This window comes from Orcinus orca, chromosome 10 (assembly GCF_937001465.1).
Source record: "Orcinus orca chromosome 10, mOrcOrc1.1, whole genome shotgun sequence".
NCBI lineage: Eukaryota > Metazoa > Chordata > Mammalia > Artiodactyla > Delphinidae > Orcinus > Orcinus orca.
The window spans coordinates 77,133,188-77,159,127 of NC_064568.1; the positions used below are offsets into that span (position 1 = coordinate 77,133,188).

The following is a 25,940-nucleotide window of genomic DNA, read 5'->3' on the forward strand; positions in this document are numbered from 1 at the left end:
GAGGACTGTGGACAGGGCTTGGGTTGAGCTTCATGAAAGGAACTTTTCCTACGGGACTTCACACCAGAGCCCATCAGAGGATGAACCGCCATTGGATCAGCTGTTGTCGGGACAGTGGAAGATGATAACAGCATCTACAGTTAAGCAGGACCTTTCAATGTTCCTGACATTCCTTCTCTTTGCCCCGACTCTGGAGGAGCCAGAGTAGCCGCTAGCCAGAGGGGAAACACGTAGAACGAGAACAGAGAGGAAACGCTTTTTGATTCCCATTGGGAGGGAGGGGACATTTACATTGAATATAAAATAAAAGTGTAGTCGATTTAGATGAGAATAGATGATTTTTAGCACCTGAGACTGTTTAATAGTTCAGTGTGACCAGAACAGCCACAGCTCTTCCTAAGTTATTGCCTGATAGTAGGAAAGGGCAGTTGGGCAGAGCAACTCTCCTGTGTGAGTTCAGCACAGGAGAAAAAGACTCCCATTTCCCGATTGTATCTACCAAGTCCAGCCAGATAATAAGTAGTTATTTCTACAATATTGCCTAGGCCTTATATGAAAAAGTGAAGAACTCACAGGATCTGGACTGATTAAGCTTATAATGAATGAAACGCTTTAGAATAGAGGAGTTAAGAGTTGGCCTCTGTAGCAACACAGTCTCTGTTTCCCTTTGACTTTGCTGTCTACTAGATGTATAACCTCAGGTAGTTTCCTTAACCTCACTGGGCCTCAGTTTCCTCATCTGTGAAATGGAGATAATAATAGCACTCTCGATTCCTGGAGTGCAGCAAACAAAGAAGCAGTGAAGCAAAGCCCTTGTCCTATTCCTGTGTTTTCCTGGGACAGCGAAAAGAATGACAAGGACTCCTGGAGTCAGCTTTGCACCGAGGATTCTCAGGGCCAGTGGGTCACTGCCCACAACTCTAGAGTTCCTTTCCGAGATGTAACCAATGACCGGAATCAGGGCTTAGGACAGCTTCTTAACAGCCCTTGGGCTCAGCGCCAGGATAGGACCACTCAGTTAAATCTGCAGCCTGATTTGCTCTTTACCCAGGACTCTGAAGGTAATCAAGTTATCAGGCACCAAGTCTAAATGTCTTTGTGAGGGTTTGGTTCTAGAAGTATCTTGAAATGACATATAACAAAGTATCTTCAGGAGGTGAGTATATTGGAGTGGGGGAATGTAAGACCTCTGTTTTAGAAGGTCATTCAGGAGAATGATCTTGGGTGGGAGGGAGGCATGGGATGATGCTGTTACGACTGAGCATCTCCTCTGTGTAAATAAAGCAGGTGGTGCCGCTTGTTGAGACAGTGTGATTGGCATCGTGCCCCTCCCTGAGGAGCAGGTGGCTGCTATATTCCCTGCATGAGTCTATGGTGAACACGGAGGAGGCAGGGCAGGTGCTCATCTCCCCACTGAAGAGCCTGCTACTCAGCCTGCACAGAGCCACCTCTCTGCCCTTTCAGATGCCTGACTGGGATACTGCTTCTTATGGATGTGTGGTCTTTTCATCTCTGGCTGTAATCTTACCCATGCGACCTAAGCTGTGACCATTACTCTTGACACTTTTTTGAGTGATAAGGCAAATCTCCCAGACCCAGGTGTACAGGGGCAGGGAGGATGGAGAGAGAGGTAGAATGATTAGGTAGTTTTGTTCTTTTATTTTTGTGGTAACTTTACGACATTTTAAAGTTATATACTATATGTTTAAACATCTCCCTAAAAAAGGCTGACCTATATAACAATCTAAATGGGACTATATCATTCTGCTACTACAAGGTGGGAAAGAATTCCCTTTGTAAAACTATGAATCCAAATAAATGACTGTTTACAAAAAAATAAATAAATAATAGCACTCTCCTCTAGGTTTATTGTTTGAAATTAATTCATACACTTAAATACGTAAAACAATACCTATCACATAGCAACAGCTCAAGAAATGTCAGCTATTATTGAAGCAATTCTATCAAATGCCCTTTTCTTTCAAAAATTTGCATTTCCTCCCAACCTAAACAATGTCTAGGGATAAGTAGAAAACAAAAACGTGTTTTTCCCCCCTTTGGAACTAGGCATATAAAATCTTTAGGCAGAATTTTTATACCTCAGTTGGGTGAAACACAAGAGTCTGGTAAAAATATTTTAAAAAAACAATCCTCCTAAGAGTTTGGAATTAACATATACAAATCACTAATACGGTAAGTCCCCTACATACGAACATTTAAGCTGTGAACTTTCAAAGATGCGAACTTGCCCCTGTATGCCAGCTGTTGTACTGTACTACTGTACTTTTCAAGGTACTGTACTGTAAGATTAAAAATGTTTTATTTTTTGTGTTTTTTATGTATTTTTTGTGTGAAAAGTATTATAAACCTATGACAGTACCGTACTATATAACTGATTGTGTTAGTTGGGTACCTACGCTTAACTTTGTTGGACTTATGAACAAATTGGACTTACGAACGCACTCTCGGAACGGAACTCGGTCATGTGTAGGGGACTTATTGTATATAAAATAGATGAACAGCAAGGACCTACTGTATAGCACGGGTACTATACTCAATATCTTGTAATAACGTATAATGGAAAAGAATCTAAAAAAGTGTATATGTGTGTGTGTGTGTGTGTGTGTGTGTATAAAACTGAATCACTTTGTTGTACACCTGAAACTAACACATTGTAAATTAACTATGCTTCAATAAAAAAAAAATCCTCTTAACTTAATGGCAAAGCAAAGACTCTAGAATCAAAGAGACTAGTTGTAATCCTGGCTCTACAGCTTAAATTGTGGAAACCTAGGCTCACTTTGCACATCTGTAAAATGGGAATAGTGACATCTTCCCCCGGAAGGCTGCTGCACTTCGTGTGAGCACATATGTCATATAGAGTGGCTGGCACGGGCATGGCCCAGGGCAGGCCCTCCAGGGATGGTAATGATTACAGTGTGTTTCCAGGGGTCCAGGTATCAGGGTCCAGTGTATCTGGGCTTTCACTCACCGTTCCACTCCCTGGTCGAGGTCTTGACTGTCAGCACCGACTCTGCTCCATTAGGATACCTCCTCGTGGTATAAAACCTTTTGTATATTTTAATTCCAGCAGAAGTGTTCCAATACACCTCATCATAGTTACTCATATCACTGATGCACCTTATAGAAAAGCTTTGTCCCTCAGAAACAGAAATTGGGTCCGGGGTTATTTTTAGGTTGGCTAAAAGAATGCAAACAAAACAGACAAAAGAAAACCAATAACAAGTAAAATGTTTAGTCTTTCTGGTGACATCAACACCTGAGTGAAATTTCACATAGAGACAGAAAGCATGGGCTGTCCTGACTCTACTAGGGTCAACGTGGGATTGGTACCTTGCTGCTCCGGAGCTTTACTTGTTTCTAGGCTGTTCTCGGTGGTGCTCTGAACTGTACCCATTTCCATCACATGCCTTGGGAACTCGTGCACTTCCCCTTTGTGGCTGGAATTATCTCCTAATGATCAGCAGGGCAAAAGGTTGTAAACTACGGTGTCGACTTAACCCAAACTCCCCTCCAACCTTTTCCAGGCACCTCAAGGGGGACTCAATGGCTCAGTTCTTATAACCACACCATTCTCTACTCTTTTAAAATAACTTCAAAAAATACCATGCTGTATTTTCATTTCTTTCTTCTGTATCTCTTCTCCATAAACATGTGAGCCCCTTAAGAGTAGGACCCTCTCATCTGCATCTTCACATCCCCAGCATTAGCATTGGGTCCAGTACCCAGCCAGTGCTTTCCAAGCAGACGAGTGGTTTTTGGAATTACATGTTAAGTACAGGGATCACAGTGTTTACTGCCCAAATAATTATACCTGGGCTGGGAAGTACAGGCACCCTAATTTATGTCCCTATTTACTCCTATTTCTGAGAATTTTCTTGTAAGTTCATGAGGAACTAGTCACTGAAACTGTTAACCAGACCCTTATAAATAAAAGCTTCTATGAACATTCTACTGGTTTTGCCTCTGGTTCTCTTTCTACTCCTCTTTGAGCATAGCTGTCATTTCAAAATGCCATTCACTCTGCCTTCTCTACGTGGACAATGTCATACCTTGAGCCCACAGATGCTGGCCAGCTTTTCCAATCAGTGTGAAATCTTATTCTTAGCCATAAACAAAAGAAATCAGGGCTTTCCATAGTACCCACCAGAAGTTGGGATTCAAATGTTCAGATGCAGCCCCAAAGTCACAGAGAAGGGATTCATTCATATGCCCTTCATGTTGCCCTCCCTGGCTATAAGGATCTTGAGATGGTTTTCTAAGGCTGAGTTGTTTCTGAGGGTGGAAAGGAAAAGGCGCATGGAAGCCTCAATCTGGTTCTCTTGATTCCAGATGAGAATCAAACTACCAGACCGGTGGTTTTCAGCGAAGACTAAGCATGTCCCTGAGATAGCCAAAAGCCCACAGAATCAACACAACTCTCTGAGTTAAAACTTGCAGAGTATAACTGCTCTCATTCTAGAAAACCGCAAATACCTCAAAAGACCCTGAACTTTTCTATAGTAATAATGTTTCAGATAAATCTAATCTTGATCTTTGTAAAAGTGCTAAGTCAGGATAGTAGAAAATGGAAACAAGAGTAACAAGTATGTTTATCTCAGTCCTTTCTCCAAATTGTTCAGAAAGGGGAACTGAGGATTTATCTAAATATAATAGTTTGTATTTGTATGATGGGTGGGTAGAAAAACACGTTTGTCTGCCCCACTTTAGCAGATAGGGATGAAGTTATAATGCTTTATGATATGAGCAGAAGAAATGATACTTTTAAGAGGCCTAGAATTACTTAAAATATTTTTTAAAACCCATTTGTAACAACCGTAAAATAATCACAAAATACCAGACTCTTAAATCTTCCTGCAGCATTCTCTCCGGAAAAGACGAAATGGGAGAGAAAGAGGGGGTGGAGGATGGTGGGGAGTGAGCCAGGCTATTGGAATTCAAGGGAGGCAGAATGGGATTATGGGAGGAAAAAGTGGGAAATTGGCGGTGTTATCCTCATTCAGTGACTAATCTGAGTGTGAAACCCTACTTCCCATCCACTTTCTGTCTTTCTAGTACAATGCAGGCTGTTCCTTCCCTGCAACCGCTGTTTCTTACCCCTACCCTTCCTGCTTTTAAAGACTTCGTAAGAATTTAAAGGGCAGAGATGGAAATCCCATTCTGTGGTTGACCCCAGTCACACTCTCACTACCATGGAAGGCCCTGCTTTACTGCTCATGGATATTCCCAGTTGATTGGCAGCCCTTAGTTTGAAGTGCAAGGCAAAAAATTCTAGCGAAAGAGTCCTTACCCACAGAGTTGAATGTCACTTTTATGTCTTTACTGCCTCTGGCTCCGTGGGCGCTGATGAACTCACACGTGTAGATCACTGTCGTTCCAGACAATCTGCTCGGACACTGAGTGCCATTGGCCGTGAGGGTGTATCTGCTGCAGCGAGGGTCTGCGTCTGTTTCAGGGCTTCCTGCAACCACATAAGAGGTTCTTTTACTGTCACAGCTGGCTGACTGTCTGATTCGGTAGCAAAGAAGCCAAATCAGTGAAAAGGAATTCTTATTTCAATTTCTTCTCTTTGAATGGAGAGGCGGGATGGTGTAATGTTAGCCCTGCCACCTCCGCATCCAGGTGGCCCGGCTGCAGATTGCAACGTTACTACTTACCAGTAGGGTGTTACTGGGAAAGTCACTAAACCACTCTGTGCCTCAGTTTCTCCAGATGTAAAATGAGAATAAATAACAGCTGTGACCTGGGATTGTAGTGTAACTGTGTAAACACTTAGAACAGTGCCTGGCTGGGGCCGACCCCTAACAAAGACCCTTCGTGATGGTAGTTGGAGTGTGAAAAATAAAAAAGGAAGCCATGTGTTTGGATATGACTTCAACTGGAAGGAAGAAAATGTCAGATTATTTTGACTATTATTATTGTTGAAAGGAGGAAGAAACAGGACACGGACTCTGATATTCATCTCATTTGAGACCTGTTTTCATAACGTGTTCCTTCTTATTAGTATATATGTTTTAGTGGAAGCTTCAACGTCATGCTTTCTCAGGGTAACAGCAATTTACCCTTCAGAATAGCTGTTCTTCGCTATCTTCCTTTCCATTCCCGACGCTGTGCCCTCCAAGCCATCCTGCCTGTGGCTCTGTAACAGCCTCTCGGCCATTTTTTTTGGTTCGGTCCTTTCACTCTCTCTCCTCCAGCCCTGCCCTCTGCAATGTACTTCTGCCAGGCGTTCTTCAAACACTGGCAATCTTCCAAAAATTAAAGAAAAAAAAAACCCTTCTGATGAACTCCATCCAGCCTTGGCTGGATGATCAATGATCTTTAAAATATTTTGATAAGTCACCAGCTTTTCTCCCCAGTCCCCAAAATGGTCGTTCAGAATACCAAACTGATTTCCCACCTTGAGTAAGTTACCTGCTAGTTCATAGGTACAAATGTCCCTTTCCTCTCTAAGGCTCACCCCTCTACTTATTTTTGGAAAACCTACTTTCTCTAATTCCTCCAGGACCTCACTCCATCCTTTATCGTTCCTCTCCCTTGACTGCAGAACAATGGAAGTTACTGAATGCAGCCTATAAGTTCGCGCTCTGTTTTCTGGAGTAGAGCTGGTAGGCAGTTAACCTAGCAGCGGCTCAAGGTTAAATAATATCCAGTGAAAATTGCCCACGACACTGAGGATACATAAAGGCATGATTTGCAAAGCTTTCATCCTTACCAGAAAGCAGTTATTGCGGCAGATGCAAAGTATGCAACTGTTTTAAATGTTGACATTTATCTTCTTTTTTTTCCTCCTCTCAAAAGTCTTGCAAAGTGGGTACCATTGTCACTATTTAAAAGATGAAGGTCTGGGACTTCCCTGGCGATCTAGTGGTTAGGACTCAGTGCTCTCAGTGCCACTGCCCAGGTTCAATCCCTGGTCAGGGAACTAAGATCCCGCAAGCTGTGCGGCGCAGCCAAAAAAAAAAAGATTAAGTTCTCAGAGCCAAGATGACCCAACTTGCTCTGCAGCAGGAACAGGGCAGAGCTGGAATGACAGCTCTTCAGGACCAGATTCTGTCTTACTGGAAAGCACGGGTTGTAAGGCTAATTTTTCTACAGTAGAAGCCTGGGTTCAAGTTCTTTTTTTTTCTTTTTCCTTTTTTAAGCCCAATTTTGTGTGCATTCCTACAAGTAGAGAAATCACTATTTAAAATCAGATTTGCCTACAGCACCATTAGGAACACAGAGGGAGGCACAGGGGGTAGGAGAGAGAGCAGTGGGCGAGGAGGGGACCCTTGGTGCTCTCGGGGAGATGGTGGGCAGCTCACGGAAAGCCTCAGTCTCCTCATGTGGAAGACGAGGGATGGGATGAAATCCGTGGTTCTCACAATAACATCTCCTGTGAAACTGAAGAAAATTAAATTGCCTGGAGCCCAAACGTGGAGACTGTGAACGAGTGGCTCTCAGGAGGAACCTTGACAGCTGGTCTTTTTCAAAAGACAACTGTGGACACCCTGAGGGGCAGCCAGGCTGGGAGAGGCCGCCTCTGACGGGGCTGTTTGCCACTTCCAGCTGCTTCTCTAGGTCTCGCCTCAGCCCCCGAGGCAGGCCTGTCTCTAGCGGCCCTTTATAATGTGACTTGAAGGCCACAAGGCCGATTTCTGCTCAATAAAGAAAAAAAAAGTCTCACTTATCTCTTACTTATGTCCTACTGGGCTACAAACATAACATTTCAGATGGCACAGAAGCATAAATAATAACACACAATTAGGGCTTCCCTGGTGGCGCAGTGGTTGGGAGTCCGCCTGCCGATGCAGGGGACGCGGGTTCGTGCCCCGGTCCGGGAGGATCCCGCGTGCCGCGGAGTGGCTGGGCCCATGGGCCGTGGCCGCGGAGCCTGTGCTCCGCAGCGGGAGAGGCCGCAACAGTGAGAGGCCCACGTACCGCAAAAAAAAAAAAAAAAAAAAAAAAAAAAGTCAGTGGTAGTCAGGGCAAAGAAGAAGTTGACGAACTCGTCTGGAAACTGTTCTGTCAAAGAGGGAATTAGACTGTTGTTTTTTCATCATCGCATAACAAGAGCGACGGTGAGAATACAAACGCTGTTGCCTTTAAATTTCCCAGGTGGTCAGTACCTTCCCGTACAGGCAAAGCTAGCGCTAAGTACAGGCGAACCAGAAGTTGCACTAATGACTATTCGTACCTCTGTTATTACTACTAGTACTATTAACACTATTACTTGTTACCATTACCACTTATATCATCAACCCATGCCCCATGATTTGAAATAGCCTCAGAAAGCCCTCCCTATTCGAAAAAGACCGCCTTCTTAAAGCTAGAAATTGTCACGCAGATTACTTCCTTTCTGTCTTATCCTTTGCCAGAAGTGCTTTGAAAATCCAGTGCAACCGTTTCTGAGAAGCTGTAATACATGCACTTCTAGATGCTTTGGGGTGAATCATCTAGCTAGACTGCTTTCTGCTGAGCTGGAAAAACGGGTGATAGAAGAACTGGTGGAATCTGGAGAAAGACTGCCGCAGAGAGGGGACGGCAAGGGAGACGGAAGGAGGGCAGGGTGTTGAAAGCAGGGGCTAAATTCATCAGAGAAACAACCCTGCCGGCCCCCGGCGGCCAGCCCTGTGGCAGGAAATCCACTGTTCTGCCGGTCGGTTCAGCCCACCCTGGGCGTTACGAATGTCTGTAGCAGCGGTGGCCACAGCGAGGTTCCTGAGCATCTGCACAGCAGACTTCCTGGTTCTCTTGCCAGATGGCGAGGCTTTTCACCTCTCACAGTTGAAAGCGTCTAAGTCAGTACTCCGGGAACTGTGCAAGGTCCTTCTACCATCTGGCAGTTCCTCCAGGATGTCTACACCTCCTCTTCCTTAAAAATTAGGGAAGTGACTAAATGGACCATATGTCAACATGTTCAACAGTTACCAGATGCTTTTTCCATTCTCTGGAGCACTTTAAGGTAGAAAACAAATGTGCTTTTCAAACTAGATGTGCTCAGAAAACGTTACATCCAAACTGATCCTTATTTTATTTATGATTTAATAATGTCTGATAGCAACAGCTTTATAAAATAAAAGCTCCACCACACTGATGTATTTCATGGGTAAAGCCACATTTTCCTTTAAGAATTTTTTACTAAAAAAGGTGAGCAAGAGTTTCCCTGGTGGCACAGTGGTTGAGAGTCTGCCTGCCGATGCAGGGGACGCGGGTTCATGCCCCGGTCCGGGAAGATCCCACATGCTGCGGAGCGGCTGGGCCCGTGAGCCATGGCCGCTGAGCCTGTGCATCCGGAGCCTGTGCTCCGCAATGGGAGAGGCCACAACAGTGAGAGGCCCGCGTACCGCAAAAAACAAACAAACAAACAAAAAAAAGGTGAGCATATAATACTGTCATTTCTTAAGGGAAAGATTGGATCTTGTTATGTGAGGTTTCTAGGCAGAAAACAGTCTTCTGTTTCAATACAAATTCTGCCGGATCAACTCACTCTAGTGCTGGCTCACCAGGCACGTGTGATATAGTTTGACCAAGGCGAAGGCTGTGAAACAAGGTGAGTCCCAATTCTTTTCTTTTCCTAATTATGACAATCTTGGATAAGTCATTTCATTTGAACCTCGATTTCCTTATTTGAAAATGGGAGGCAAAAAAACGCCAGCTTCAAACTTGTGGTCAAGTTTAAGTGGGATTAAAAGTGATAACATATCTTTTAAAAATCGGTTGATCATAAACTAGTATACAAAACAGAATCACCAATGCTATTTTAATTTCTCCTTCTTGTCATTCATCAGTATAAACTGGAAGGTGGGGAATTTCCAGTGATATCTCAGATCTGCAAACAGGATCAGAAATTGACATTGGTTGAGAGACACACAGGTTGACAGAGAAAGATATAAAACCAGAGGCATGGAGTCAGATAATACAGAAAGAGACACGGTGACAAAGGCAGAGAAGTGGGAAGGACAGACACCAAGAGGAGAGACACAGGAATGAGACTCTCAGAGTCAGACCCCAAAGCAAAGCCAATGACCTAATCCTTGGCTCTCTGCTGAAGAGGGAAAGGAGAGGGCGGTGGGGACAAGCTTGTCTTGTCTGTAGGCAAGACACCATGCACCTGCATCATCCCGTCACTCCCTCTTGGGTCTTCTCTGCCAGAATCTTGTCTACAACCCAGCATGAAACTTGTGTGTGTATATTTTGGGAATTTTGTTTTAGAATGGCTAAGCTGGAGCTGGCATCAAACCTCATACTTTTTCAGTCTGGAAAAAAACCCAGCCACCTGACATTGGCTCTTTCACCGACCGCATCTCCCATTTTTACTTGGCCAAGAGGCAAAAACCTGTTTGCAGAAGGGCTTCTAACAGTCTCACCTGGAATGCTTACAGACCCCTGTTGCTTCCATTCAACTTGACTCCAATTCACCGTCATCTCACTGCAGCAGTTCAAAGACACAGGACTGTTGTCACACATCACCTTCATGTCTTCATTTGCCCAAATCTGGATGGATGTAACATCTATTTTTTTTCTGGACCCATATTCAAAAATATCTAATGTCAGTTTGCAAATATATTCACCTGTATTGAACACACAAAGGCATTTATTATTACTATTACACATGTCTATTTCCTTAGAAGAATGATAGCCTCATCTCATGTGTCATGACGGTACTTCGTGAAACATCACTTCCAAAAGCATCTGAGACTTGGTCTAAACAACGCTAAAGGAAGATTCAGGAAGTGCAGAAGGTCAAGGCAGGTATTTCTGATGCCATAAGATAAAAGAGTAGAGAGCTGTTCTCAGGAAAGAGCAGAAATCTGAGTCCTTGCTAGTAAGAAAAGAAGTGTGGGGATGCTTCAGAGGTAGAAAGGGAACATGGGAAAACCTTGGAGAATTAGGAGATCATGGATAATTTTGGCATCCTGTTTAACTCTGTGGCAGGTCAGAGTCAACAAACATACGATAGAACCCATGTGTCTGCAGCCCAGTTTCTCATTCAGAGAAAAAGAGATGCTCCTGTTGACATCTGGGTTACCATGGGGCTATTAAATTCTAGAATGTCAGGTACAAAACGTATGCTTCTGTGGTTGCTGGGGAGGGACAAGCGGGAGGGATTAAAACAGAGGACAAGAAAATGGGCGGGGGAGGAGAGCAGGCACCCATATGTTCACTACCTTGATTGTGGTCATAGTTGTACGGGTGTACACACATGTCAAAACTTATTAAATTATACACTTCACATATGTACAGCTTATTATATGTCAATTCTACCTCAACAAGGCTCTTCTAAATTTTTTTTAAATGTTAAAAAAAGGAGTTTACTTTTTGTCTTAGGTTCCAACTCAAAAGCTTCAGTAAATGTGGAAAATTATATTTGTCTCCCAAGGCTAAAGTTGCTTGGCTCATTCATCATGGGATTAATCTTCAGTTTTGAAAAGCTGAGCCTGGTGACTTCGTTTTGAAGAGGAAAAGGCTATCTACACACACCACCACGGTCTGATTCTTTCTTAGCCCTTCATTCCTTTCCTCGCCCTGGTTACTGGATGGCAACCCACCCGCGTCATCCTGCGTGATGTTGTAAATGGTGAGGCGAGACACGGAGGTCATGTTGTTGAGCACGTAGGTATAGATGGAGAATCTGCTGCTGTTCTGGATGTCGAAGCCTGTGTCCACGTGCTGCCAGGATACGTTGGAGGACAAAACTTCATTCTCACACATCAGAGTTACCGTATCCCCTTCAAAGATGATTTCTGGGGTGATGGAGAACTTCGTTTCATCTGGAAACCCAAAACAAAAGATATCAGGGTCCCAAAGCAAATACATGGAATTAATGCTACTCTCTGAATGCCACCACCACTGGGGTTCTCGAGAGGTCTTCGTGATGATGAATGAGGCAACGCATCTTCCTCACTCCACCCCTGGGCAGCTGGGATCTGAGGCCCCAGAGTGACAGTCTGCCAGCTACTAGGGACATGGTTCCCAGTTTGGGATCTTTGCACACTTAACAGTCCTCAATGGTACTAATGGGGATCCCAAAGCTATTTTCAATATTTCAAATAATCTGTCACAGACATAGAGAACAGACTTGTGGTTGCCAAGGGGGAGGGGGGGAGGGGAGGGATGGACTGGGAGTTTGGGATTAGCAAATGCAAACTATTATATACAGGATGGATAAACATCAAGGTCTTACTGTATAGCACAGGGAACTATATTCAATATAGTTGTGATAAACCATAATGGAAAAGAATATGAAAAAGAATGTGTAATATATATGTATAACTGAACCACGTTGCTGTACAGCAGAAATTAACACAACATTGTAAATCAACTATATTCAATAAAATTTATAAAATAAAATAAAAATGCAAAAAAAATTTTAAATAGTCTGGTAGAAAATTGCACATTTGCTTATGAAAAAGCCACCCCAGCTAACCTAAACATCAAGTTTCTTTGCTACTGATTTGAAAGATATCAACTGCTTCTTACTGATAACTGATACCTCATGCTGACTGAAAGCTCTGTCCTGTGTCTTTGATGAATTAAGAGTGGGAAAATAAATTAATTTTTTACAATGAAGTATGCTTGGGAAATAAGAATGTTTTTAAAGACCTAACACCCATGGGCCCATAAGAGTGGGAGCTTATGAGATACACAGGTCTGTATTTGAATCCTGGTTCTGTACCAGGCATAGCTGTGTGGCCCTGGGGAACTTGCTTAGCATCTCTGAGCCTCAGCTCCCTTGTCTGGAAAACAGGAGCAGTGAGCACTACCACGGGAGGTGATTTGGAGGAATAGTAACTATTCTTATTGTTTTCACAGTAAAATTCTGGGGAACCCTGGTATTAAGCCATTTCACAGACAGAAATGAAAACACGGTGTTTGCTGTTTTTGTGTGTGTTTTTATGGCCGTCCCTTGTTTACACAACATACAGATTTTTCCCTCTAAGCTGTGCTATGTCCTTCATGAGCTCCATGTGCTGAGAAAATCAGAGGAGCTGGGGAAGCAGGTTTGGCAACTCCTCTTTTGGATGGTTCTTTACGCCCACGCCACACCCTGTCCGTACTGTAAACGTGGACTAAAATACCACACAATTAATTTAGGGTGCTGTGATGTTCTGGTCAAAATATCAAGGTATCTAAATATTTGTTATCCCGTTTTTTAGGCTCCTGGATAAAATAAGATTTCAGAAAATTGCATTCAACTATTAGGAAGCAAGGCCATCCGTGAATATTTCATGTAGTGAACTGACCAGGAAGCCACAGAAACTTATGTTACTTACTACGTGGCCTTGAGCAAATGATTGAAATCGAAGCCTCCACTTCCCCACCTGTAAAATGGCGATAATAGTATCTACCTCACAGGATGTATGAAGATGAAAAATGTGTAAAACACTGGGTTTAACATAGAAAAGGTACAATAACCGTGCCCGCTTTTCATTAGCACCACTGCTAATTACAAGGTTCCGGAAAACTGCCGGATTTCCGTGGTTATATGGAATTGATCATAAATATATTGGGAGAGATTAAAGAAAGGGGCGTTCCGGTTAAGGGACCCTGCTGATTGGTCAAACATCACTAGAGGATTAATATACGGCAAACTAAAAGGGACCATTCTGAAGACTGCCATGTGCCTTTCCTGAAATAGTTTCATGAAGATGGACTTAAAAATAATTTCCTGATACCACCTCATTCATTCAGCATTTTTCTTTCTTTTTCTCTTCCTCTCCCCTGCACCCCTCAGTCTTGCCGCCAGATAAAATTATAATTTAAGAAAAACCCACCCAGGGACTCCCCTGGTGGTGCAGTGGTTAATACTCTGCGTTTCCAATGCAGGGGGCGTGGGTTCGATACCTGGTCGGGGAACTAAGATCCTACATGCTGCGCGGCCAAAAAAAAAAAACCTACTCAGCTACTTGACTTTTTTGGATCCTTGTATTTTGGATAAACCCCACTAACCCTATGGAGAGCAGGCTGGTATTTAAGCTCCCGGGGGTGGAATTGCATGTGACATAGTTCATGGTCATTGGTCTAAGGCTGTGCGTATCAAGGACAGAGATGAATGTAGATTCTCTTGCAAAAAGGGGCATCGAGTGTCATTCGCAGCAAATTCATGGCTCTTTGGAAGAATAAGCTACAGACACTAGAACACTTTTGTGGTTTTGGACTGACTGTCAGCCACCGGTCAGGAAAACTGCTGGATACTTATTCCTGTAAATGTCTGACTATATTCAGCACAATGGAAATTTGGGGGAAAGAGTCATCATAATTGAAGCTCATGTATGCTAGAGCTTGCTATTCTCCTGTGCCCTCAGAACCATAAAGAAAAAAGTTTTTTCAGGCCAAAGCATCTGCCGGTTGGTGGGATGGCATTAGGGGTGAGGAAGGGGTTGGCGATGCTGGGATTACTTCCATGTGAGTCCGCACCTGGAGGCCACTTATTTCCCTGCGTTGAATTTTTCAGTTTTCATCTATGTGGTTGCTGCCTTATTCATTCTGAATTTTTATCTTGCTGTTTTTCTCTTTCTTATGTTGTAGCACTTTCTTACCGTTGTGTATATCCCTTTCAATATTTTATTTTTAAAAATGATCCAATGTTTAAAAATATGAGCAGCGAATGTAGAGAGAAAGAGTATGGACCTGTTGTAAGGATGGTCTGACTCCTAAGAAGGGGCACTTTTCCTTCCAGCTGTGCCTCAGACAATCCCTTCAGTGCCCTCCCCATGGTGAACTGTGTTGTTCCAAAGAGGAGTCACCTTCACTCTGGAACCACGGACCTGAGTTAGACAGAACACCTACCGGCCAGTACCGGTCCACCAAATCTCTGCTCAGTTGGCTCCCCTTTCTATCCCCCAAGTAACAATCGATCCACCCACCTAATTACACAACAGAGCTCAACTCTATACCCCGTTTGTAAAATGAGGGAGAACATCTACAATACCAGGACTCTTACCACTGCTACATCTGATCCAAAGCAGTGTTTCTCAAACTTTCCATGCATCAGAATCACCTGGAGGGCTTGCCGAAACAGATTGGCCCAGGTTGGTCTGGGGTGGCCCCAAGAATTTGCTTTTCTAACAAGTACCAAGATGCTGCTGATGCTGCTGGTCTGGGGGGTCACACTTTGAGAACTACTGCTCGAAAGTAACAACGGTCCCCCTAGTCAATATCAATGCATTTCATGAATATCCCCCACTTCCACCACCACAACGTTAGTTCTACTTTTTTGGATGTTTTGGGTCTGTTAATTTAAAAAAAATCCATAAACCCAGATGGCTCTGTGGCCCCCTTGTAAAATCTCTCCCTCCTGGGAACCCCCCCCCCCCACTTCCCCAGTCGCAGTGATATTAGCAGTGTAAGGAGGCTCTGAACAGGCCTAAGATGGGGAGAAGGTACCAAAACTCTATGCCAGGAACTGGAGAGTCTCTCTCCACGGAGGGCACTGTAATGTGATTTCCCAGATTTAAGCATCATGATAAATGCCGTTACCATATCTAAGTAGAATCTACACATTGGAAAAATGTAGCGATGTTCTACTTACTGCTGTAAGTAACCTGGAAGGAACTGCTGTCCATCTTGTAGGTCTGACTGAGGTTCTGTGTTACTTGCTCGTTTGCTTTGCGCATTAATTCAGGTGACGCTGCTGTTGTAGTGACTTCATACACCACAACCACACTTCCAGGCCTGGATGGAGACCACTCAGTTCAGTAAAGCAGTAAGTGATCTGGAAGAGTCTAGATCCTTATGGTTTATTTGCATAAGAAAACAAAATGGCAGGAAGAGCCTGGGGACTTTATCTTCAAGGGTCCACTGAAATCCAACCTGTTTCTAAGCTCTAGCTGAAAGCCTGAGGCAGGGCTCGAACACTCAAGTGTCTGCAGATGGGTAACATCAATGACTGGAAGAGCCAGATGGGGCAGAGGGAATTGAATCCTACAAATGGGTCAAAGGATATAAGCCACAAGGTAGAGACTGTTGTCACACAGTCTGCTGGCCCAGGTTACCAGCTATGCTGAATATCCAGTGAAGCCAAAATCCTCAACGTTTCTGTAAACATTCTTCATTTTTTAATTGGCAACTAACTTTTTGAAACACTGTGCAAACACACTTAGGGCTGCCCGGTGCCTAACTCCACAGGGGTGCATTCACATGACAGTGTGCAACTCTGTGGCCATGGCTAGCTAGCTAACTTTTTTTAATAAAGGCATCATTGCCTGCATGACTTTATTTCATTTTTGTATTTCTGACTTCCCTAGATGGCAAATGTATCCCACATCTTTGTTTGCAAAATTTTTGCGTGCATAGAATGAACACAAGTCTTTTTCTCACCTTCCTTCTAAGTAGGTACATCTCTTAGGAGTGAGCTACTATTCTCAGTATTTCCTTTCACTTTAAGCCCTGGAAATCTGACACTGTCTTCACCTTTACCAAACTGCCCCCACTGGGCATCCCAGATGGTGCCCTTCTAACGGGCTTCTGCTTTTTCACTAACGTTTTGGTATCTGCCATTGGATAAAAATGACCCAGTTATAGCATTCTTACCTGAACTCTGTCACTGTCACCAATTTGAAGCCTGGTAAAATACTGTAACCCTTCCAGAACTGGAAAATAAAGCAAGACAAGTGTCACGGATCAAGGTCCACTGAGAGACGGGTCAGCGATCTGAAACAGAGTGAAGAGTGTCTATTTCTTATCACCCTGGGTAAAATGCTCTCCTGTATATTTTGTTAGCGCTAGCACCGGCGATCTTTGAAGAAGTGATTCCTCTCTACCTAGGTCACTCTGGGTTCTCCAGGAAGCAAACACCAGAGTAAGTGTGCAAAAAGTATATGTGCAAGAGTCACGTGCCAGAAATTTACTTAGGGAAATGCCTAGGGGAAAATAACGGGAAGGCAGTGGGGAAGACAGGGAGAGCCATCAGACCCGAGTGAAATTGTGCAGGACAGGCTGGATGAAATCATCCTAGACTGAGCCTGGGAAGGTTCAGTACAGCCTTCAAAGGAGTCCCACGTGTGCTAGACAGACCCGCCCTGCTCGTTCACTAGCAGCAGGCAGCCAGCCCTGCCATGCGGCAGCAGCCGGGCCCTCGATCAATTGCATTTCCTGTAGTTGGAGATCTTCGAGGTGCCTTCTTGCAGCTGCCACACTGCCGGACCGGATCCCTCACTTAACATATCACAGCTCTGGTTGAGCCAATGTGGTTTTTACTGATGTTTTTACTTCATTTTGTTTCCCTGAATTCCAACCCCACAGGAAATTCAATTTGAATCAAGTCATATTTACAGAGCGGACGCCGTGTGCCAAGTGCTGTGTTAAGTAGCTGGATGGGTGGGATCCAAAGGTTAATACGTAACTCTCCTTTTTTCCTCAAAAGTGTATAATTTAGTGTGTCACGTGTGTGCATAAGGAGGATTCTCATGCTGTGCAGAACTATTACATGTCGGATATGCAAATCAGATATCCTACAGCTCATCTGTATCCGAGTTTCATCATGGCGCCCATGAACAATGGTAATATTTGACTGGGTAAACAGGAGGCCGCTCCTGGCTTGAGGCAGAGGGTTGGCTGCCCAGAGGGTTAAGGGGAGTCATTACCTCAGCCCACCTGCAGCAATTTGTACCACACCAGTTGAGAAGCTCTATTCCAAATGAATTGACTCAGCAAAGCATTTAGGTTTAGATGAATTAATCCAATGTAAAGCACTTAGAATAGTGTCTGGCCCACAGTTTACAATGAGAGAATATCCTCTTTTTTTGCATGAGTAAATTTACATATGTATACAGTCTTTTTCATATTCTTTTCCATTATGGTTTATCACAGGATATTGAATATAGTTCCCTGTGCTATACGGTAGGACCTTGTTTATCCATTCTATATAAAATAGTTTGCATCTGCTCATCCCAAACTCCCAATCCATCCTGCCCCTTCCCCCACTCCCCCTGGGCAACCACAAATTTGTTCTCTATGTCTATGAGTCTGTTTCTGTTATGTGGAATCTACAATATGACACAAATGAACCTATCTACGTGAGTAAATTTAAATCTGCCTTAAGTGTGAATGCCTTGGGACCTGCAGTGTAGAGTGGTGTGGAATCCTCTGTGCCAGACTTGGGCTGGTCTGCACAAAAGATGTTAGGGGTTTCACCCACGTGATGTGCGAAGATGAATAGAAATGCACCATCTGATGCTTCTAGACCAGGTTCTTGGACCTTTTAGTAGGTTTCTGTGAGTTGATGCTGCCAAATTTTATGTGAATCAATTGTATCCTGGGAGGAAGTTCCACCTATAGGTCAAGATGATGTCCCATCATCCCCTGAACACTGTCTGATTTGAGCGCTTCTTAATTCATCGTCCCAGAGGTATAGAAATAATTTCAACATTCACATTCATAAATACTGACAGATTCAAGCAAACGACCCACTGTAAATGCAACAGATTCAGTTCAGCTCAGAGTTTGTTGGTTAAGAGCCTCCTGGGACCAAAACTCACCGCTGTTTCCAAGTCAGTCTTGTAGGACCTATAGAGGGCAGAGGAAGAGTTCTTGAGTTCTTCTTGAAAGCCCACATTGAGTCTGACCGACATTCGCAGGGTAATATCTGCTGAAGAACACAGGGCAATATTTTAAAAATCCCATGTCAGCATTTGAGTACACACAGGACAGAGAAGCATCTGGTTGAGTTGATATCAAATAGCCACTCAACAAACAAACATTCAGTGAGCAGTTACTTACCTCCCTGGAGCTGGCAAAAAGGTCCCTTGGGAGGCAGTCCCTTAAGGAGACTGCAATGATGCCCTGAAGGGGAGCCATCATGCCCTTGACAAGTGAGATTGTGGAGGCACTTTTCCTGAGGCCACTTATAGCCTTTCTCACAGGAGCACCAGATTTCATTTCCAGTAGGTCTGCAGACTGCCATCAACCAGAACAATGAGGAGAGAAAAGGTAGTTACCGCTTTTGTGTTTATAGACGTCAAGTATTTATACTTGTAGGAAACGCTAACTCCACTTCATATTGCCCTTCTGGGAAGTTCAGTAGTTCTGCATGAGATTCTCATGATTCCCGTACATGTCACCTTGCTGTTAGGCACGGCCATCTAAAAGATGACAGCTCTGACCATCCCAGGGGCTGCCTACAATGATAAAGTGCTCAACAGATTCCCGGACTAGAGGGTATGGCAGCCAGCCTCCAAGATGGCACGACCCATCCCCGTCTCTGGGTACTCACACCCTTTTATAACTCCCTCTCGCGTTGTACTAGGGTTGGTCTGTGTGACCGAGAGAATATAGAAAGAAGTGGTGGTGCATCGCTTCTGAGATTAGGTTATAAAAGACACTGTGGCTTCCCTCTTGGTTATACTCTCTCGCTCTCTCTCTCTCTGATCACTTGCTCTGGGGGAAGCCAGCTGCATTGCATGAGGACACGTCCTAGAGAGGCCCACATGATTAGGAAGTGAGGTCTCTAGCCAATAGCTAGTGAGGAGCTGAGGGCTGCCAACAACCGCATGCGTGAGCCTGAAAGTGGGTTTTCCAGGCTCAGCTGAGCCTTCAGATGATTGCAACTCGGGCTGACGGCTTGACTACCACCTCATGAGAGACCCCAGAGCCAGTGCTATCCAGCTAAGCTCTTCCTGGATTTTTGGCCCTCAGAAACTGTGTGACGTAATAAACATTTGTAGCTTTTTGTTTGTTTTGTTTTGGGTTTTTTTTCCGGCCATGCTGTGCGGCTTGTGGGATCTTTGTTTCCCAACCTGGGATCAAATCCGGGGCCTCGGCAGTGAAAGCGCAGAGTCCTAACCACTAGATCGCCAGGGAATTCCGAGTTTGTTGTTTTAAGATGCTAAGTTTGGGGGTAATTCATTACGCAGCAATAGATAACAAATGTAGAGTATAAGGAAAAATTCTAAACTTGTGCCTTTTACATTTCAAGTCAAATGTGAACAGCCCAAACAGACTCCAATCCCATTAAAAACTGACACTGAAAAATGCTCTGAAAACAGAGGGCTTGGAATTGATGTCTAAAACTGGACTAAAGCCACGTCACTGTGAGCTGTTTGTTCTGCAGGTGGGCATCTAGGCAAAGGCCCACAGAGTGACCACCCAAAGGAAAGCCGTCAAATAATTGTTCCTGAAATAGGAGGGACAACCAAGTCCCCTGGGATCCTTGGACACCGCTCCCGTCCTGTGCTCCAGCAGCAGGAGGGGGTGAAGGAGAAGCAGAAGGAATGGAGGAAGTCAAGGCTGCTAGTGAGTGTGGTGAACATTGGCCAGGGATAATTCGAAGGGAGCCAACAAGATCCCCTTTGTCAAAATCTCTCTCCCGCTGACGTGAAAAGCATTTTTTTGGTTGTTCTATTTTTGTTGTTGTTGTTTTTCATTTACTTTTGTTTTTGCTGTACGCGGGCCTCTCACTGCTGTGGCCTCTCACGTTGCGGAGGACAGGCTCCGGACGCTCAGGCTCAGCGGCCATGGCTCACGGGCCCTGCCGCTCCGCAGCATGTGGGATCTTCCCGGCCTGGGGCACGAACCCGTGTCCCCTGCATCGGCAGGCGGACTCTCAACCACTGCGCCACCAGGGAAGCCCTCATTTACTTATTTTTGAGATGGATGTGGAGGTGATATTAGCAGAACTTTTGACTCCATGTAAGATATAAATGTGCCTTAAGAGGATGGCGGAAGCGACCACCCCGGACCTACCGCATTTAGGGCTTGACACACATTGGCCATAAAAATACTCGGTTTTGTGTACTATGATTAAAAATGCCTTTCCGATAACTAATAAGAACCTACTGAATAGCACAGGAAACTCTATTCAATGCTTTGTAATGACTGATATGGAAACAGAATCTAAAAAAAGAGTGGATATATGTGTATGTAGAACTGACTCACTTTGCTGTACAGCGGAAACTAACATTGTAAATCAACTATACTCCAGTTTTAAAAATTTGATTAAAACATGCCTTTCTTGAAAGGATCGTAAGATAAGCTGTTGGAAGAGTGGGTGGGGGAGGCACAGGAAGAGGGGAACGGAGAAAATTTGGGGTGCTTAGATATGAGTATCATGGTCAGTAAGTCTAATCTTCCTTACCCAGCCATCCCATTACCTCCTCTCTGAGGTCAACTCTCCCCAGGCTACCCCCCTCCACACCCCACATCCCCCTCTAACAGGAAGGGGCTCAAAGCAACACTTCTCCTGATTGGCCCAATCCTCCTATTTCAAGCAATGGGTCTTTTACTCACCTGCTGTCACCTCGATGCTCAAAATGTTGGTAGCTGGGTCAGCGTCATCCCCTTGAACTGGAAAACTGAGGTTTTTCAAGTAAGCTTTGCTAGGCTCCAGGAAGGAGGCATCTTCAAAACTGACCTCAACATTGACAGTGAACTCTTGGGCTGCAGGACTGCTCACGGCAACTGGAACGAAAGCATATGAAGGCTGTGAGAACTCACTGTGGTGGGCAGAGAGAGAACGTGATGGACCTTTCAGCGCTTAAAGCCAATGACGTTTTAATTAGGTGGTTGGGATGAACAGACGCACACTACTATATATAAGATAGATAACCAACAAGGACCTACTGCATAGCACAGGGAACTCTGCTCAGTGTTCTGTGATAACCTATAGGGGAAAAGAATCTGAAAAAGAATAGAGGTATATGTACGTGTATAACTGAATCACTTTGCCGTACACCTGAAACTAACGCAGCATTGTAAATCAACTAGACTCCAATATAAAATAAAAAGCAGAAGTTTCTTGGGAATCCCCTGGGGTCCAGTGGTTAGGGCTCCACGCTTCCACTGTGGGGGGCATGGGTTCGATGCCTGGTCGGGGAACTAAGATCCCGCATGCCGTGTGGTGCAGTTAAATAAATAAATAAAAATTAAAATAAAAAAAAAAAAGCTAATGACGGGGACATGTGGATGCTGGACACATCACCCTTTAAGAATTTCTAATGAACTTTTTTAGAGAAAAAGAAGTTTGTTTACTGATCACCACCAAGCCCTCCCTTCATGATTCTTCCTCTCTACGACTCTGCTATATTAGAGGAGAAAGGAAACAGATCTAGCTCGTATCAGCGCTGTGGTCTCTGGCCATTTGAGAGTTTCACAGGCCAAGCTGAGGACTTGTCCATCCTCTCCATTCCCACACCCCCCTTGGTGTCCAAGGCCAAGGGTGACTGTGTGGAAAATGGACTCAAATGGGACACGAATAGAAAAAAGGAGACCCGGCAGGGAGGCCTGGCAACCATCTAGACAATAAAAGCCATGGTCCTGACTCACCAGCATGAGTCAGTATGTTTCTGACACCATTCAGTGGTCATGCATGTATTTTGAGAGCTGAAGGATACACTCACGGCCTGAAGACCTCTGGGAAAAGTCATGTAGTTAATTCCCTTTGTTCTTAGCCTGTGTGCAAAGCTTGGGTTCTTTGTTCTTACTCTGTATCTCTGGTGTTCAGCACATGCTAGGTACTCAACAAAAGCAAAACTGGCAAATTGGAAATTAAAATAAAAGAGATCTTCAGCAATTCATTGTTCTTCCAAATTGTCTCCAGACTGGTTGCCCGGCTGGCATTCTAGATGAGTCTGTTTCCCAATCCAGGCAAGCCAGACAATAGATCTATTGGAATGTTCCTGCATAATTACCACTATTACATCATGTCTGGGCTGTTGGTTGTAAGTTCTCAAGGGCAGAAACGGCTTCTTTTACTTCTCATGGCCGTACCCACTCCATCTGGCATGCAGCCCAGCACATAATAAATTCATGTCCAATCAATTCTTGATAAACCTGTGATTTCTGAGTTGAGTCACAGATTCACCTTTCTGTCATGGCCAGAATCTTTGGCTCATTCCTGGTTGAAATATATAACTGGAGCAGAAGCCATGGGCTTGGTTAGTAGCTAATGACGAACCTTCAAAAAATAGGAGAATTTTTAATACTGATGCCTTGAGAAGACAAGTTGTGGCTTATTTTATCCTGTCAGTTAAATAAGGAAAAGATTAGTGAATACCTGCAAGCCTTTTACTTTAAAATATAAGTAAAATCTGGAAGTACGATACATATATATATATATATGTATATATATAAAACCATAACATTAAAGTTCTATGTCTGTTTTCTAAAATGACAAAGAATTTCCCCCATAATATCACAAGATTTGTTTTAAATATTCCAAGGATTATTTATGAGAAACACTAAAATGGAGTACGTTTGCTATGGGAAACTCCAACTGATAAATGTTTATTGTAGAAAATGGTAATATTTGTCCACTTACAGCTGTAAACTATGTTTGTCTAGGAGTTTGGTTTTACTTATCAACCTTGTTGAGAATTATTTCATTTTGGCATCCTTCAACTTGCTGTAATAAACTCAAACTGTAAAAAATGTCTGTGCACATTTTCTTAAAATTTGGAATGCATCTTGCAGTATGTTTCCTCCTTATAAAAATGTATTTACAAGTAGAACACAGTGACTTTTAAAACCCAGTGCGGAATCTCAGTTTGTCACGATATTATGGCATTGCTTGAAATTTCCTGTTTTCTTTCTGATTTGCAAACGGTTCTGTGATGCAGACAAGCTTCCTGGAAGGACTGCTAATCTTAATCTGAGTGATCCTAACCCTAGACATAGTATGTGGCCTGCTGGGAACATCTGCAAGGAGGGCGACTGCATGGTATTTATAAGCTCTGTTTTAGAGCACATTCTTTTTCCTGAAAAGTAATGCAGCAATGTTTATACCCTCCGGAGGATTCAGAAGCTCCAGGATCCTCTTTGCTGTGGTCAGTCTACTCTCCTGCCAGGAATGAATGTAAACAGGATTTCCTGGACGGTAGCTGCTTTTGAGATGAGTGAGGTCAGTAACAATCCCGTATCACCCACTCCATCACCTGCATTATTGCCTCCCAGGGTCTGATCCCAGCATGATTTCCATGCCTGCCTGAGGGTAGTGAGTATCACCCATCCCTGAGCCCACCTCTTTCTGCTCTTTACAGATGTAATTGGAGAACGAGCATGTGCCTGAAAAGCACATGGTGCTTCCTGGATGTCATCATTCCCCACTGAAGCCAAGGTAGTTCTTCCGCTGAGGTCCTACAAGGAGCTGAGCCAAAAGCTTAAAATACGACTAAGAGGACAGTTCCTGTGACTTGAGCGAGTTCTAGTCTATGGCGTTTGTGCAAATATGAATTGAAGCACCAGCTCTAAGACCCCCTTCCCCTCAGCCACCTGTTATGTTCTTGACAACTTCTAAGGGGGTTTCAGAGTAACCCTCAGCCTGAGCATCAGTTCTCTATAGAGACTGATAAGGATGGGAAACATTTAATAGAGAAAGAAATGTCTTCTTGAAAATGGTCAATTCTTCAAAACAGGCTCGAAAACACCATAGTAACTCAGAAGGCTACAGGTCTGCCCTTGGCGATCATCTATTCCCGTGGTCCCCGCTCCTGACTGATGATTACCCACACGTAGGGATTCTACACACACAGATACTGTGGGGCCTCGACCCAGGTGAGTCAAAGTAGAATATTTATAAGTTAGTCCCAGAAATTTCTGCTTTTAGGCATGAGAAAAATGATTCCCCCAAAGAGTAAATGACTTTCCCCAGCTTCTGCTGCTGGTTGGTGGTGTCCACAGGACCAGAACTTGGATCTCTGGACTTCTAGAACGGGGTTCTTTCCATTACCTCACTCTGACAGTGTGACCGGTAGAATCATTTCTCCCTTAATGGTGCCACGTGTTCCTCAGGAAAAGAGAATAAAGGATGTTTTGGAGGTGGGGTGGGAGTGCAGTAATTAATAACTTTAAGATAGAGATAGCTTGGCTGGACCTACCAGTGACCATTGGCTTGGCCCTGAACCCAAAGCATCCTGGTGTTACAGGCAAGCAGAACACAGAAACGCCACTGGGCCTCCAGTCCCTGTAATGCCCAGGGAGAGCATCTGATTAACGGAAGAAGCCCAGATGCTCAGAATTAGTATGACTTGTGTAGGGTGGGGTCAGGGGCCCAAGATTTGGGGTCAAAAGGCCACGCCCTGTCCACCTCACCTCCTCCAAACCTGAGGGCTTCAGAGCTTCGGAAAGTGATCCTGGTGGGCTTGCCCCAGGCTACAAGGGACCCAGGAGGAACAGGAAGGTTCCTCCTACTCTGTGTAAGTGTGTATTTTAGAGACCCTTCCATGCTTCTCTGCTGCCCCTGGACCACCTGATTCCAGACAGTTCGCTCCGCCTCGGGTTCCTTCGCCCTGGTGTTGTTTGTCTGAGTTCTTCTGACTCACCGATGCCCCAGTGGAAGGTAGCACATTCCAGGGGTCATCAGTGTCACAGACGCAGGCTTATCCCTGGCCTGGGAGGCACAGACCAACCAGGATTTCCCCTCTCCTTTCCCATTAATCAGTGCCCACCACACAGCACTTATCTTATAGAGACATTTCTGGAAAGTTGGCCACAAACTGTGACAAGCAGTTCTGGGTCTTCATCACAGCTGTTTAAGCAAACAAGACTATTTTTGCCTGGCCACTCTACTGGTAATTACAGCTTCTCAGAAGTCAGGGCCTAAATCAATGTATAAATGAACCTCTCACCTGCAAGAGAGTGGGGCCTGCTGACATCACTCAGGAGAAATGAGGTTCGTGTGGTTTTCTCTTGACCAAAGGGGCCCATGCTTCCTTATCACTGAAGATTTAGATTTGTTTCTCCCCCTTCGTCCTGTAGCAGGTAAATATTAAAAGCTACCTGCTCTGCTTTTTTTCTCGACATGTTCTCATAGGTACCAATTTGGCAGCATCATCTGGGTCTGCTGTACCTTTGTCAGGAGAGAGTCAAAGATCCTGTTCTCCCTTTAGGTTTTGAAAGGTTTGTTCACACTATGGCTATGGTCTGGGGGGCAGGCATGGATGGGGGAGAGGGAGGGCAGCACTGTGGCATAAAACAATGGGCTGTGAGGCCTGGAGAAAAGA

The 25,940-nt window shown here is 44.3% G+C and overlaps 1 protein-coding gene across 8 annotated transcripts in view; it reads right to left on the reverse strand.

The window, feature by feature from the left end:
• ADGRF5 (adhesion G protein-coupled receptor F5) overlaps positions 1–25,940 on the reverse strand; it is a 112,084-nt gene that overhangs the window by 18,610 nt on the left and 67,534 nt on the right. For 5 of the 8 annotated variants that reach the window (XM_049716332.1, XM_049716329.1, XM_049716327.1 and 2 more), the window contains exons 4-13: positions 21,232–21,402; positions 18,727–18,903; positions 18,486–18,595; positions 16,540–16,598; positions 15,539–15,681; positions 11,556–11,777; positions 10,374–10,577; positions 5,312–5,482; positions 3,355–3,474; positions 2,993–3,202 (exon numbers count right to left, since the gene is read on the reverse strand). In XM_049716332.1, the coding sequence (XP_049572289.1) occupies positions 2,993–3,202; positions 3,355–3,474; positions 5,312–5,482; positions 10,374–10,577; positions 11,556–11,777; positions 15,539–15,681; positions 16,540–16,598; positions 18,486–18,595; positions 18,727–18,903; positions 21,232–21,402 (1,587 nt within the window). The remainder of the gene's footprint in view (positions 1–2,992; positions 3,203–3,354; positions 3,475–5,311; positions 5,483–10,373; positions 10,578–11,555; positions 11,778–15,538; positions 15,682–16,539; positions 16,599–18,485; positions 18,596–18,726; positions 18,904–21,231; positions 21,403–25,940) is intronic. The other 3 variants (XM_049716328.1, XM_049716331.1, XM_049716330.1) reach the window with 3 other exon arrangements.